General features: G+C 40.3%; 1 protein-coding gene across 6 annotated transcripts in view; it reads left to right on the top strand.

The window, feature by feature from the left end:
- AOX1 (aldehyde oxidase 1) overlaps positions 1 to 15630 on the top strand; it is a 70343-nt gene that overhangs the window by 9012 nt on the left and 45701 nt on the right. For 5 of the 6 annotated variants that reach the window (XM_073807418.1, XM_019939179.3, XM_073807417.1 and 2 more), the window contains 13 exons: positions 525 to 621; positions 2132 to 2240; positions 3752 to 3878; positions 6024 to 6085; positions 7092 to 7181; positions 7830 to 7910; positions 8738 to 8882; positions 9591 to 9683; positions 10534 to 10685; positions 10876 to 10969; positions 12309 to 12418; positions 13442 to 13626; positions 14586 to 14748. In XM_073807418.1, the coding sequence (XP_073663519.1) occupies positions 525 to 621; positions 2132 to 2240; positions 3752 to 3878; positions 6024 to 6085; positions 7092 to 7181; positions 7830 to 7910; positions 8738 to 8882; positions 9591 to 9683; positions 10534 to 10685; positions 10876 to 10969; positions 12309 to 12418; positions 13442 to 13626; positions 14586 to 14748 (1508 nt within the window). Of the gene's footprint in view, positions 1 to 524; positions 622 to 662; positions 877 to 2131; positions 2241 to 3751; positions 3879 to 6023; positions 6086 to 7091; positions 7182 to 7829; positions 7911 to 8737; positions 8883 to 9590; positions 9684 to 10533; positions 10686 to 10875; positions 10970 to 12308; positions 12419 to 13441; positions 13627 to 14585; positions 14749 to 15630 lie in introns of those variants that run through there. The other variant, XM_073807420.1, reaches the window with a different exon arrangement.

Below are 15630 nucleotides of genomic sequence, written 5' to 3'. Positions count from 1 at the left end.
GTGTGTGTAGCTCAAAAATGAGGATTTCTATTACCAAGAAAGAATGAGGGAAAAGATATTGGGAAACAACTAGCAGTTTCTGCCACTGAGAAGCAGAGAAATATGGCACATTTGTATAACATGACACTAATATTCTAAGAATTATTTACAATTTGACATTCTACTTTGTATGTCATCAAAGACACAGATAAGGATAAGAACAGATATGCAGTGTACTCAGACCTTCAAATCCTCAAGGCCTTATATGTGTAGACTCTTCCTTTTCTTAAGTTTGGCCTTAGTTTTGGCAACCTGGGGTCCAGTTGTTTTAGAAAGGAAGAGACTAGATATAGCATGCAAATGTAAATCAAGAATTTACAAGATTATAAATAATAGCAGCTAAGACATACATACATTATCTGATAAATAAGTATCAAGCTTGACTGTACATTTAAGAGTCTTTGATGGTGTTGTCTCCTAAGGTCAGAGCTATTTCACAAAGAGAATTATGGAAAACACATTATCTTTAACTGTGCTTTTTCCAGTCCGACTCACAGGAACTAAATATGGCTGTGGAGCGGGAGGCTGTGGTGCCTGCACGGTGATGATATCACGATGTAACCCCATTACCAAGAGGATAAGGTACCTTGCTGCAAAGTCCAGATATGGTTGAAATTTTGTAGCTTTGCACTTTGTTTTTCTTCTTCCTTTGGTAAATATGCATTGAGCACCTACTATGTGACAGGAACTGTGATAGGCATTGGGGATACATTGATGGGCATCAAATCATTCCGGTTCCAGCAAAAATGTTACATTCTCAGCCCTCCCTGATCACCTTCTCCATAGCAGTGCCCCATCTCACCTCGGCAACTCCCTACTCCCTTCGCCTATATTAAGGTATTCATAGCACTTCTCACCATATGTTTGTGTATGTATGTATTGTCTATGTACCTATGTATTGTCTATCTTCCTCAACTAGAATATATACTCTACAAAGGCAGGGATTTTATCTGTCTTGTTCACCAATGAATCCTAGTGCCTGGTACTCCACCTGGCACACAGTAGGCACTCAATAAATATTTACATTTATTTAATAAATGAAAAATATTCTTCCAGTCTTTCTTTTGTGTGTATACTTAAGGAAGCATACTGCCTATACAGCTTAGAAACCTCTATTTTTTGCTGAACTTCTCATGAGTATCTTTTCAAAATAATAAATATAATTTTAATGGCTGTATATGTTCTGTTGATTGGGTGTATCAAAACCAACACCCAAATAGTGATCACTTAGATTATTTTTTGGTTTTCACTATTATAAGGAGAGTGAGCATTCATGTGTATATATATGTTTATATTTATGTTTCTGATGATTTCCTTATGATAGATCCACGGAGATGGAATTAGAGGATAAAAGAGTGAGTGCGTCTTTAAGTTTTTATGCCTTCCAGCAAAATGTCTCTCAGAAGAGCTCTATCAGTTTACATTCTTTTCAGCAGTATGTGAATTCCATTTTCCCAAACCTTTGCTAATAATGCATATTACAATTTTTTTAACCTTTGTCATTTTCTTTGATAAAAATGATTTTTCATTGCTTAATTTGAATCTCTCTTGATTGCTTTTGAGGTTGAACGTTCATTTCATGTATTTATTGTTCATCTGTAATTTTGTTTGGTAAATGAGAACATTCTAGGAGTCGTTTTGAGTTAGACATTTTCTAGCAGTAGGTTTGTGGGATTGAGGAGTTCTGTATCCACACCCTATTTCTTCTTCTGAGGCACAATATCAATTTAACTCTATTGCCCAACTAACCCCTTGCCCAGCATCTGCTTGGAGGATGAAATATGCTCTAGGTGATTGTCACATGTGACTGGAGAGGAGAATGTCAGCCCCTCAATCAAGAGAAAAAAACAACGTTAGTGGAAACTGTTCTTGAGTTAGAATTAGGAGGCCTAATTTGAATCCTATCTGACACTCCAGCTGTGATCCTGAGCAACTCACTCTGACCCTCACAGTCTTATTCTGTAAAATGGCCATGAGCTAAGGACAAAATGTATATGCAAAGCCTGGGACATTATACAAAACCTGCCATGTTGGAGGTGCTCCTTTCCCACTGGATACAATGTAGTTTGTGCTTCTCTTTTTCATTCTGAAGACATTATTCAGCCAACGCCTGTCTGATTCCCATCTGTTCTCTGTATGGTGCTGCCGTCACCACAGTGGAAGGCATAGGAAGCACCAAGACCAGAATTCATCCTGTTCAGGTGAGGATGCACCTCTTCTTCACAGGGTTTCTGTGCTTCGAAAACCATTAATGACATGATGAGCTCTTGAAATGAATACAGTAGATCAATGAGCCCTGCTGCTTGGTCACAGGCAACAGATGACACCAAGCTGGGGGCCAGGAGTGAAACCTGGGACATGTGACTGACTTCTTAGAAAAATACTTTTGAAAGACTAGAGAACTTCCTCTTTAAAAAAAAAAAAATCTTGACATCACTAGCGTTGTTTTCTGTATTCTAATTAGATGGGACCTGTCCATTTTACATTTTCCAAACTTATAAAGAACTGAGAGCCAAGTGCATTGGGGGATATAATCTTAATGTTTTTTTTTCTATAAAGAGGAAAATAACATGATTTTAAAGCTGAGTGAAAATCTCAGCTACCAAAAAGATTTGTTAAATTTAGGGCTTGTTCGGAAGATATATAATAGGAGTTGTTAATGAATTTTGAAGCTTTTCTCCTAAGGAGGCACCTTGTTAGAACCTTGCCTCAATGAAAGGGCACCTCAGACTCCTGACTCTTTCAATTATATATACATTGCCCAGAAAAATGCTGTTGCTACTTGTTTTTATCTAAGTTAATGAGTACCACTTAAGAGGAGAGGGTGGAAGAGGAAAAAGATAGGGGCAACATAGAAAATGGCCAAAGTTCAAATTCTCTGTGCTTGAAGAAATCTTGGGTTCTGTTTATTTTCTATGAAACCTCTTTACCTAGAAGGAGCAGATTCTGCTTGGTTATGCTTGTGAGACACGGCTGTTCGGAGGCATGAAGACACCCTTTCATTTAGTACCTGCCGCCCATCTCCTGGCTGCAGTGTAGACAGATGACGGCTTCTGAAGTGGGGTTGCACCTTTGAAGTTAGACTCCAAAGAGAACAGGCTGGGGGCTGGGGGGAGATTTGGAAGAGAAATCAAAGCAATGTTTCCTTCTTGATTGTTTTTGGATTAAAGATGGCACTTTGTAAAAGAGTCCCTGTGTGCTGAAGTGTTAGGGCAATAGGGGCAGATAAAGGCACTTGGGAAATAAAAGGGTTTTTTCCCCTCAACTTGAATATAATTCAGTTCATTTCTTTGAAGGACTTCCTTTATCTCGGTGATTCCCATTCTGGACTACAGATTGAAACACCTGGGAATCTTTAAAAAATACATGTCTGTGCCCCACCCCCAGAGATTCTCAGTCAAATGGTCTGGGGTACTGCTTGGACCTTGGAAATTTTAAAGCTCCCCTGGTGATTCTGAAAGCTGAGAACCTTCAATGAAGTTCAAAAGCTGAGAACCTTCAATGAAGCTCAAAAGCTGTTGAGGACCAGTCATCACGGCCACCCCAGCCCAAGAAAGGGAGACACCAAGGCTGAGAAGGATTTTCCAGGGCTTCTTCTCCAACTTTAATGTACATGTGAACCACCCAGGGATCTAGTTAGAATGCAGGTTCTGATTCATTAGGTCTCGGGTCAGGCCCAAGATTCTGCCTTTCAACCTTTCTGTGCTTCCAGGAGAGGATTGCCAAGTGTCATGGCACACAGTGTGGCTTCTGCACCCCTGGGATGGTGATGTCCATCTACACGCTGCTGAGGAACCATCCAGAGCCCACCCTGAGTCAGTTAACTGATGCTCTAGGTGGTAGGTTATATGTGTGTGTGCTTTAATTTTTAAATGATGTTGATAATGATAGCTAACATTAGCCATTTATCAGGTGCCACACACTGCATTAAGTGCTATATAAACATTACCTCATTTACTCTTTATGATAACTTTATAAGGTAGGCATTATTATTATCCCCCATTTCATAGATGGAGAAACTGAGGTTTAAAGAGAGTAATTTACTAAAAATTATGCCACCAATAAGTGGAGGAGTTAGTTTGTTCAAATCAGGATTCAAACACGATCCACACATTGCACTTGGCTGATATATTTCTCAAGTCTCTCTTAATCTATAAGAGTCGTCTCCCTTTTTTATTGTTTGCTTATTTTAATAATAATTACAAAGCCAGTTTATTCATTTACCCTTGGAAACGGTCCAGTTATCTCCACATGCTGCTCTCTCCTATTGGGTGGGTGCTCTCAGGGCAATATGAAGTTATCAGAGGGCTCATGATGAATACAACATGAAATCAAAGAGACTGACATCTTCTGGTGATACTTATTTCAAAGAACTGCCTTTATCTGGAGCTAGTTTATCAAGTTCAGGAGCTCAGTGTGTGTGTGTGTGTGTGTGTGTGTGTGTGTGTGTGTGTAGCGGGGGATGGGGGGAGCATTGGAGGAGGCCTTCATTAACAAGACTCTGAACAATTCTAAAGAATAAGAGCCTCCCGAATCCTATTTCTGGTGAAATTCTCCATGGCTCTACTTGTCTGCTGTCTCCCAGGGACCTTATTTCTCTGCCGTGTTACATGGGCCTAAAGCTCATGTGTTCAGCTCCTCTGTGAAAGTGTTCCAGGGAAGACAGGACTAAACAGAAGTAGAAAGGGGAGGTGCATAAGACACAAACTGTCTTCTGCCTTATTTCCCTTAAGTCTTATTATGCATTTGATCTCGTGGCCGTTTGTGATGTGAACAAGTGACAAGGGGTTCTCAAATTTTCGGGTGCTTAAGACTTACATAGGAGTTTGTAAAGAATGAAGATTCCTGGGACCCAACCCCAGACAGCTGGCTTCAGTGGCTTTGTGTTTTAAATAGATGCCAGGTTTGGGGGTTGGAGGAGAACATGGGATATGGACCACTGTGGAGGAGCACTGGCCTAATGATTTACTGTAAATAAACTGTGTGCCCAATTGCTTCCAGAGTTTAAAAATTATCTTTGCTACTATATAATGCCTTTGATCTTTCTATCAACTGCAGCTTAGCTCTTTTTTTAAATATCAAATATCAAAATAGCAGTATTTTTAAATATCAAAAAAAATGACGTACAATGTAGCTTTATTTACATTGTCTTTTACTGCATATGGAAAATAAATTTTTTTTATTGAAGTATAGTTGATTTACAATATTGTGTTAGTTTCAGGTGTACAGCATAGTAATTCAGTATTTTTGCAGATTATATTCCATTATAGGTTATTACAAGATAATGGGTAAAATTCCCTGTGTTATACAGTAAATCCTTGTTGTTTATTTTATATATAATAGTTTGTATCTGTTAATCCCATACTTCTAATTTACCTTTCCTCTTCCTTTTCCCCTATGGTAACCACAAGTTTGTTTTCTATGACTGTGAGTCTGTCTCTGTTTTGTATATTTGTATTATTTTTTTAATTCCACATATAAATGATATCATACAGTATTTGTCTTTGACTTATTTCACTTAGCCTAATATTCTCTGGGTCCATCCACATTGCTGCAAATGGCAGTATTTTATTCTCTTTTTATGGCTCAGTAACATTCCATTATATCTATATATACCACATCTTCTTAACCCAATCATCTGTTGATGGGCATTTGGGTTGTGAAGCTTAGCTCTTGAATGTGCCTATAGACCAAGAGTTCTTGGCTTGCAATCATTGTGTTCTTTGAGCACCTGTCACAAGCAGAGGATATAAAAACTGTTTACAGAGAGAAAGTACAAATAGCTGAGTTGTTAGATTACCTCAAGACTATCAACCAAGTATCCCAAGTAGCTGACAAAAAAAAATCCGACTTTGTGGATTTGGGGACCAAAATGTCAAACAGGGCTTCCTTCTTGGATGGGGTCCTTATTTCCAGCATGCATCTGGCAGACGGTGCCTCTCTCTAGGTTCCTTGATTAACAGAGTTGGGTTTTTCCCCTTCAGGTAACTTGTGCCGTTGCACTGGATACAGGCCTATAATCGATGCATGCAAGACTTTCTGTAAAGTGAGTAGAAAGGAACACGTTTTTGAGTATATTTTTTCCTCAATGAAACAAAATGGTGCGGGTTGGCAGGTGTGATTAGGAGAATAGCCCATTGTCACTAATGCAGGGCTACTTCTTATCTCAAGGTCCGTAATTGCTGTTTGTTACTTGATCTTGAGCAGGGCGCCTACCCTGGTTCATTGAGCTTGCCCTGTAGCCACACAGGCAGCACCTGAGCACTTCGACATTGGCTGTGGGTCATTGTTCCAAGGGGTCTTAACTGACCTGCTTGTCTGGGTTGGGTACCCTGCCCCGCTGCTCCCGCACCCCTATCACAGCGCTGGGCACACGGTGGTGTAATTGCCCATTCGCTCTTCCGTCTCTTCACCAGAATGTGGTCTGCTTGACGCAGAGGCTGAGTCACTGTGCACCAACGGAATTAGGCACTCAATCGATGCTTGTTGAATGAATAGATGAACAAACAATGTTGAAATGAGGGACATAAGATGGCCCTTTGGAATTTAAATGATGAAAGCAGTGTATCGTAAGCACAGGGTGATAATAATAACACTTGTTATTGTTAATATTTCTTTATTAGTAAATTATTAATAATAAATTAATAAATTATTTCTTGTTAATGAAATATTAAATCAACCATTGTTAATATTTATTGCCATGTGCCAGACTTTGTTATAAGATCTTTACAGCCTGGTGACTATAGTAATAATACTGTGTTGTGTACTTGAAATTTGTGAAGAGAGTGGACCTTAAGTGTTCTCACCACACACACACACACACACACACACACACACACACACACACACACACACGGTAACTGTGAGGTGATGGATGTGTTAATTAACTTGGTTGTGGTCATCATTTCACAAAGTATACGCATGTCAAATAGTCACATTGTACACTTTAAATATACCCAGTTTTATTTGTTAATTATATCTCAGTAAAGCCGAAAAAATATTTAGTAGAATCAACAATAAATTCTTGGTTATTTGTTTTTTTCACCCACTAGATTTCTGGCTGCTATCAAAGTAAAGAAAATGGGGTTTGCTGTTTGGATCAAGGAATAAATGGATTACCAGAGTTTGAGGAAGGAAATGAGGTCAGTGAAATGTAAATTTTTTATAAGATTTTCTCAGGACATGAGTAGAGACCAACTTACCTTTAGGAAGGTTAAATGGCTGTGTAAGGTAGCTAATTTGAGGTGTGTAGCATGTCCCCTCCCCCATTCTCACCCCATGTCTATCAAAAAAAAAAAAATTCTAACCTAACAACTTCATCCCTCACTCCTGATGTTACTCTCAGTCACATACAACTACCTATAAGAGGGAGAACACATTGATCTCTTATTGTCTCTTAGTTTAAAAAAAGCCTTCTTCAAGTCTTTTTTCTAGTGGTGATGTTAGGGAAATGGAAGGGCAGGGAGTGATAAGAGAGGTGGCAATTCAGGAGAGTGTTCTGGCTCTCAGTTGTGTCTCACGCTGCTGCCTCCTGTGCTCCCCCCAGACTCCAAGGAGCATGTGCAGGGGCTGAGGGCTTTGGAGGCCCACCAGCATCTGCACTGAGATGCTGGTGACCTGGTCTGTGTTAGAGCCCTTGGCTTAGAGCCCAGGTACGATGGCTGACCAGTGGGGTTTTTTGTCTGTCTGTCTCTTCTATGCCTATCTTCATCTGACCTTATTCCACAAAAGGATTTAAAGTAGGGAGAATTGCCTGATGACAATAACTTCTGGTACTTTCTCTTTTTAAGACAAATCTAAAACTCTTCTCAGAAGAGGAGTTTCTGCCATTGGATCCAACTCAGGAATTGATATTTCCTCCTGAGCTAATGGTAAGTAAGACAAAGTTGAGCTCATCCTAGAGGAATTCACGGTGAAATGCCAGGAAGGATATTTGCTTATGGATCCTCTCGAAAGCTGATTGGCGAATAGGTCATATCCACCTGCCATTCTCAGTCCAAGGTCTAAAGAGTATGGGACCAGGGCAGAGATGGGGGAATGAGGGTGGAGTCACCACCAGGGGACAGTTGAACGTAAGAAGCAGCAGATGGTATGTATTAAAAAATGTCCTGAAAAGACATCACAGCATCTGTAGGTTTAGACATGTTTTCTACTTCCGGTTTTGCTGAGTTTTATTCTTCCATTAAATGTTTTGACGAAATTAAGCATGTAAAATATTTTTAAGCATTGAAATGGATTCTTTTGAGATATAAAAGCACCAAAGGGAGATGTATTGGAATAGTCTCCAGAAGGAGTAAAATATTGTCACATTTTATCTTGTACTCTGATTCCTAGTAAAGCTCTACGTTTAGGTGACTTTTATTTTATTTTGTTTTGTTTTTTCCAATGATGATTTTTTTTTTAATATTTATTTATTTGGCTGAGCTGGGTCTTACTTGCAGTGCATGGTCTCCTTAGTTGTGGCATACGAACTCTTACTTGTGGCATGTGGGATCTAGTTCCCTGACCAGGGATCGAACCTGGACCCCCTGCATTGGGAGCGCCAAGTCTTATCCACTGTGCCACCAGGGAAGTCCCACTTTTATTTTATTTTTTAAAAAGATCTCTATCTCCTGTCTCTGTTCCTGTAAAGACAGAGAAGAAACAGGTGGAAATATTATCACAAGATGATCTTGAATCTTTACTGCTTTTTCAATAGACAATGGCTGAGAAACAACCACAAAGGACCAGGATTTTTGGTGGTGATAGAATGACATGGATTTCTCCAGTGACCCTGAAGGAACTTCTAGAAGCCAAAGTCAAGTATCCCCAGGCCCCGGTTGTCATGGGGAACACCTCTGTGGGTATGTAGATCCCCAGGGACTTCTTATGAGGAAACTGAGGAAAAGGGCTTTGGGGAGGAGAAAACCTCATATATGCATGTTCTCAGAAAAAGCAGTCTGAAATAACATTTTAAATCATTTATACTTGAGTTGAGCACTGCTCAAGAGGCTTTTACAATTTCCATCACATAAGTGAATTCCTGTTGCCCTAACCGGAGCAGTGCACAGAGCTGTACCCAAGAGGCCTGCTCCATGACAAATTAGCAGCAGCAGCTCCAGTGACAGCTGTCCTGTCTTTCCATGTAGAGACTGATCTGGGGCTTGTATTTGAAATTGCTGTTTCCTCTCTCAGTGGTGTCTCAATGGCCATAATAGGTTTTCTTAAACTGCAGTGACAGGCTCTTCCTATGGTGTCCATTGTAAACTCATTTTGACTGCCTACTTCTTTGAGGAGTCTCTAGAGTCTTCCCAAGGAGAATTTTGAGTATGCCACACGTGGTCTTGGACGTGTCTGCCAAGTGTTAAGGCTGACGAGTCCAAAGAGTTCCCCAAGTTTAGTGAAAATCCACCCGTCCGTTCTCTGTGCGTGCGATTTGGCAATGAACAGACCAATAGATATGTAATTTTTATATATTTAAAGACATCAGTTTTAATCACAATTTCAAAATTTAAAAGGCAGTCAGCCCCCCTTCATCTCAGTCTGCTTATTTTTTTTTCCTAATCCTTCAGGGCCTGACATGAAATTTAAAGGCATCTTTCACCCAGTTATAATTTCTCCTGATAGAATTGAAGAACTGAGTGTTGTAAACTATACAGATAATGGTGAGTTCTTAAGGTCCCTATTTTCTTAGTTGAAATGCATTAATCAGCTTATTTGCTTTGATCAGCAGACAAGCAAAAAAAGTCTTATTCATACTTAGAATATACAGAGAGACTCCCTTGTAAGGTGATAACTGGAGGAGGCTCAGGGAAGAATTCTCTATGATTATACGAGATACTAATTGTCTGAAGAGCCGGGTTTTCACTGAAGAACTTTTATGTCTGCTGTATGAGGGAAATGTAACAGCTCTTCAGTGAAGGGTACTGTGCTAAGTGCTGGGTAGAAGATAAAGATGAGAGTCTTTGCTCTCCAGAAGCACAGTAGTAACCAAACAAGTTTACGTATGAAGCAGCTTACAAACTGGCTTTTCCATTTCAATAAAGGAAATTGATTTAATGACAATGATGAGAAGCAATGAAATGTCGGTTTGGAGGCTGGCTCTGGAGTCCAATTCCTGACCATGTCATATATTAGCTGAAAAACTTAGTCAAGTTACTTAACTGAATCTCAGTGTGTGGGGGGCTATTAATACTTCAGAGCTTTGTTAGAATTCAAGAAGATTCTGTGAAGCATTCAGCATAGTGCTTGACCCAGTGAGTATTCAGAAAATTTAGCCTCCATGACCTCCATCACTTTCAACCCCGCCTCTGTCACCAGCACCATCACCTCCTTCACCATCATCATTAACACCTCCATTACCAACCACTATTCCCACCGTCACCACCATGACCACCAGTACGCAGGGTAGCATGTATCTAGCATAAAGATCCCATATCTGTAGTCTAAAATCTAATGGACATTTCCAGGTCAGCAATGATCACATTGCGTTATCTACAAATGATTTCATTTCAGGCCTGACCTTAGGTGCTGCCCTCAGCCTGGCTCAGGTGAAGGACGTCCTGGCTAATGGGATCCTGAAGCTCCCGGAGGAGAAGACACAGACGTACCATGCTCTCTTGAAGCATTTGGGAACTCTGGCTGGATCCCAGATCAGGAACATGGCTGTATGTATCTGATGACTGTAACATCTAGTATGTGTCCCATGAATGACTGTCCCTGATAAATCATGACATTTTCATTCTTTTGGAACAGACAAAAAGAATAGTTTTCCAAAGTCTTGCTTGATTCTTATTTTACCACTTGTGTCTTTATAATTACATAAGTGGAGTGAAAATAACCCATTATTTTAAAAAGTCTTTAGGGGGCCACATAGTGAGCAGGCATCCAGATTCGGATCTGAACCCCCTCCTCGCCGTGGGCAACTGTACCCTCAACTTGCTATCAAAAGGTAAGTGACAGCTCCTTCTTAGGGACTATTAAACCCTGTTCCTCCTACCCTTTTGCCTCTCTAGGGATGCAGGAAGTCCAGTTTTGAAAATTACTATCCTTTATAATATTAATAATTCCTCTGCCTTTCTGGATGCTTGGAAAGTTGGTCAGTCTGGTCTTAAATGCACACACACCCAATGTCTTCATCTCTTTCTTTCTGAGGACTTGTGCTAGATGTTTTCCCATACTGGTCACCTGACATTGACCAGTGTTGGCTAGTGTCCCGGTGTGATCTGAATAGTGGAGAGAACTCTAGGCTATTGACAACGATTGGGCCCCTTTGTCAAAGACTTTCTCCGGGTGGTACAGGAGTGTGTGAGACCCACGTCATGCTATGTGCTCATGCTGTCATTGATGGAAGCCTGCAGACCTTTTTCTATTGAACAGTGGTTGGGCTTCATTCTATATTTATTTACTTGAGTTTTGTTTTTTGAAACTAAGTCCAGGACTTTTCAGTTATTTCTTTTATTTTAACTTTGTCGACAATTATTAGGAAGTTTTCATTGGTCCTCTATACATCCGTTGTTTTTTTTTTTCATTTAGAAATATGTACTAACTTTCTGTTGCCTGCATTGTTAAATGCCTACTCTTCATGTCGTCTAAACCACAAAATTATCTTAAGGAAGAAGGTGTACATTCAGTTATCAATTTAAGTAACATCCTTTAAAAAAATCATTTATTGAGAAATAGGTTTTGTGATGTAAATATGAACATCAAAAGCTTCTTAGCTTTATCCCAAAGTCCTATTTCATTATAGCTTTAAACAGTTCCTCCCCCCAATATACTGATTAAAGAACAGAAATTCTTTTGGTGCTGAGAAAAGATATAAACAAATAAGACTGCATCCCACTAGTATAAAAATTCATTAAAGGCAATTTATTTATTCACTACTGTATCAAGTAGGGTTCTTGGTTATAAATAAATGTTTGTTGAATGACTTTATTAGAATATCAAAAGGGATATTAATGTCCTCTCCCTTCTTACAAAGCTCAAAATGAATCATGCTGTTCAGAAAGAGTGCTAAGGTCCGACTCTACCTGACCTCTGGTCTACTCTGCTAGATATTTTTATTTATAATCAAGCAAGGAAGCCAAAAAAAAAAAAAAAAGGTGGGCCCTAGTTGGGAAGAAACATTGCAAGATGCCATTTCATGGTGAAAGATTTTTAAACATAGGAAGAGCACTTTTTTCCTCAAACAATAAATTTCCTGTGATATTTGGTAGAATTATTTCCCAAGTTTTGGGAGTTTGATTGTTTAATAGAACAGATTCCAGGGAAAGTGTCATTTCTTTCCACAGAAGGAAAACGACAGATTCCTTTAAATGAGCAGTTTCTCAGAAAGTGCCCCAGTGCTGACCTTAAGCCTGAAGAAATCTTGATCTCAGTGAACATCCCTTATTTGAGGAAGGTGAGAATGTCCTTTCAATTTTTTCGTTTTACTTGTGACTGCACAGCTTGTTAATTCCAACATAGGGTGGGTTAAGAAAAGGTGTTGAGTGTTTGCAGTGGAGAATATGAGGATTTGTGAATAGTTAGGTTTCACTTGTGTTATATACCCCCCATCATTGCTAGAATCTGGAGACCTTTGACTCTACCTTCCTCCCCAACCCTGCCCGCCACCTCTCTCTCACTCTCTGTGTCTCTTTCTCCCTCCCCACCTTCCCCCCACCCAAACCAGCCTCTAAAGTTACTTTCTTACAGATTTTTAAAAATACTTTGTCCCATGAGGCTTTTTCCTAAATAAGACTTGAAACTATACTTCTACTTATATCTTGAGGTTTTGAAGAGGCTATAAATTTGCAATAGAACTTAATGGTAAGAAGAAGGGCTTTGGAGTCAGACTCAAGAGTGAATCCTAGTTTTAGACCTACTTTGACCCTGAGCTCATTACTGAATCACTCCTAATTACAGATGCCTCATCTGTAAATGCGAATAATCAAGCTTGCCTTGGAGGGTGTATGAATTTGCTAGGGCTGCCATAATAAAGAACCACAGCCTGGGTGGTTAACTACACTCTTACTTGTGGAGGCTGGAAGTGTGATATCCAGGTGCTGCAGAGTTGGTTTTCCCTTGGCTTTTCTCCTTGGCTTTTAGATAACTATCTTCTCCCTGTGTCTCCGTGTGCTTTCCCTCTGTTTGTGTCCGTGTCCAAATTTCCTCTTCTTGTGAGGACACCACCATGCTGCATCATCGCCCACCCTGATTATCTCATTTTAACTTAATCACCTCTTTAAAGACCCTATCTCCTGATACAGTCACATCCTGAGGTACTGGGAGTTAGGACTTCAACTTATCAATTTTGAGGGGGGACACAATTTGGCCCATAACAGAGAGTGTGGCAAGGGTCAAATGAGGCAACATAAACAAACCGCCTTGTGCACAGTTGTCCCTCAGTGTGCTTTTATAGGTGCCACTTCACTTTTGCTTTCAGTGGGAGTTTGTGTCAGCCTTCCGACAAGCCCAGCGGCAACAGAATGCGCTAGCGATAGTCAATTCGGGAATGAGAGTTTTTTTTGGAGGAGGAGATGGCATCATTAGAGAGTTATCCATTGCATATGGAGGCGTTGGTCCAACCACCATCTGTGCAAAGAATTCCTGCCAGAAACTCATTGGAAGGTATGGATTCATGTCCTTAGTCTCCAAGTAATAGAGCAGCTCTTTCTGTGGTGTCATGTAATTACAAGAAGAAAAATGCTTACTATTTTCTGTTTAATGACATGGAATTCCAATAAGATCTCATGATTATTCCCATGTGTCTTAGTGAATTCTGAAGTGGACACCATATAGTGTGTGTGTGTGTGTGTGTGTGTGTGTGTGTGTGAACCCATCTCCCAATAGTATATAGACACAGTAAGCAAAATGAGTAAATCTGCATTCTTTATCATAAGAGAATAATTTACCTTTATGAAAGATAGATTATGGGAGTTTGTTTTATAATAACTTGCTAAATGCACATGCATACCTAACTTTTTTATTTCTATACGTAATACTAGTCGCCATTATTTCTTGAGCATTTACTAGGTACCAGTTAACATTTCAGAAGTAATAGACTAACGGTTAAAACCACGATCTTGATTGAACCACACTGCCTGCGTCCAAATCTCAGTTCAACTCTTATAAATTGTGTGATCTCTTTCAGCTTGCTTAATCTTACAGTACCTCAGTTTCCTTATCAGTCAGGGAGATAATCACACCTCATAGGACAGTTGAGAGGATTAAATGAATGGATACAGATAAGGTACGTAAAACAGAACCTGGCATGCAATAAATGTTCTAGTGATCTAGGGAGCAGTTATTCCTGGGCTGAGGACTTAACATGAGTTGTCATTTCTTTCTCACGACCATTCCAGGAGCTGTGTTCTACCATTACTGCCCTTTTAGAGATGATGAACTGGTGGGCCCAGGCCAGACACCTTGAGAGTGGTGGTCTGTGATTTGAACTTGGGTTGCCTGACTCTGGAGTTTGTACTCTTTTTCTGCTGCATTAAACTGTTGCTATTTGTCTTACAAGCTCACTGAGCCTGTGAGGTAGTGAGTCCTGTTGGGCTAGGAGTCTTCTCTTTTGACGCCCACAGGCGCTGGGATGAAGAGATGCTGGACACAGCTTGCAGGCTGATTCTGGATGAAGTCTCCCTCCCAGGCTCAGCCCCAGGTGGGAGGGTGGAGTTCAGGAGGACTCTCATCATCAGCTTCCTCTTCAAGTTCTACCTGGAAGTGTCACAGATTTTGAAGAGGATGGTAAGTGGAACTGACCATGCGTTACCTTTCCCAGTCTTGGGGGCTCTGGGGATACACAAAGTGGCGGCAACAACTCCCTGCCAAATAGCTGTAGAACAGAATAGAAAAAACAACCCAAATCGGAGACTCACGGGCTTGCTGGGCGTATGGCAGGCCGTCTGTTGATGGAGTGAGTGTTTGGGGAAGAATGGCAAGTAGAACACAGAGTTGTGCGGGATTTGGTTTAATACCACTCAGTTATTTTGTTTCTGACCTGTTGTATGTCTCCACTGTGTTCAGAAACTTGTTAATGATTTGAATATATTTTCCCTTAGGAAAGCGTTTCTTCCACCTGTCGAGGTTTACCTTTGTACGTTTGGCTTTCTTCTCTGGGTTCAGCTTTGTTTTCTCTCACTTGTAAGATGGCAATGGCAGCCACTCCACAAGGTTATTGAGAAATGGGTCATCATAGGAAAAAGCTTCATATGGTCCCTAATGCTTCAGAGAACCATGGTGAAGACTGTCTACTGGTAGTCATAATCACAGTAGTAAGCATCTGGGCATTCTTTCACCTGGCCTCCCTTATGACAAACAATTAGAGTTACAAGACTGTTGGCAAGGGAGGATACAACTGAAAAAACTTTGGAATAAATTTGCTAGACCCAAAGGGAACTTCAGCCATATTGGTTCATTAATCCCAAGCTACAATCAGCGGACCAAATTAGACTAGAAGCCAAGAACATTCCTCATGTGGTATAGAAATTAGTATGATCACTTTTTTTTAAATAAAATTATTTTTGGCTGTGTTGGGTCTTCGTTGCTGCATGCGGGCTTTCTCTAGTTGTGGTGAGTGAGAGCTACTCTTCGCTGCGGTGCGTGGGCTTCTCACTGTGGAGGCTTCTC

The sequence above is a fragment of the Tursiops truncatus genome, chromosome 7 (genome assembly GCF_011762595.2).
Source record: "Tursiops truncatus isolate mTurTru1 chromosome 7, mTurTru1.mat.Y, whole genome shotgun sequence".
NCBI classification, from domain to species: Eukaryota; Metazoa; Chordata; class Mammalia; order Artiodactyla; family Delphinidae; genus Tursiops; species Tursiops truncatus.
The sequence above is the reverse complement of the archived record's forward strand: the minus strand, read 5'-3'. Positions and strand labels throughout refer to the sequence as shown.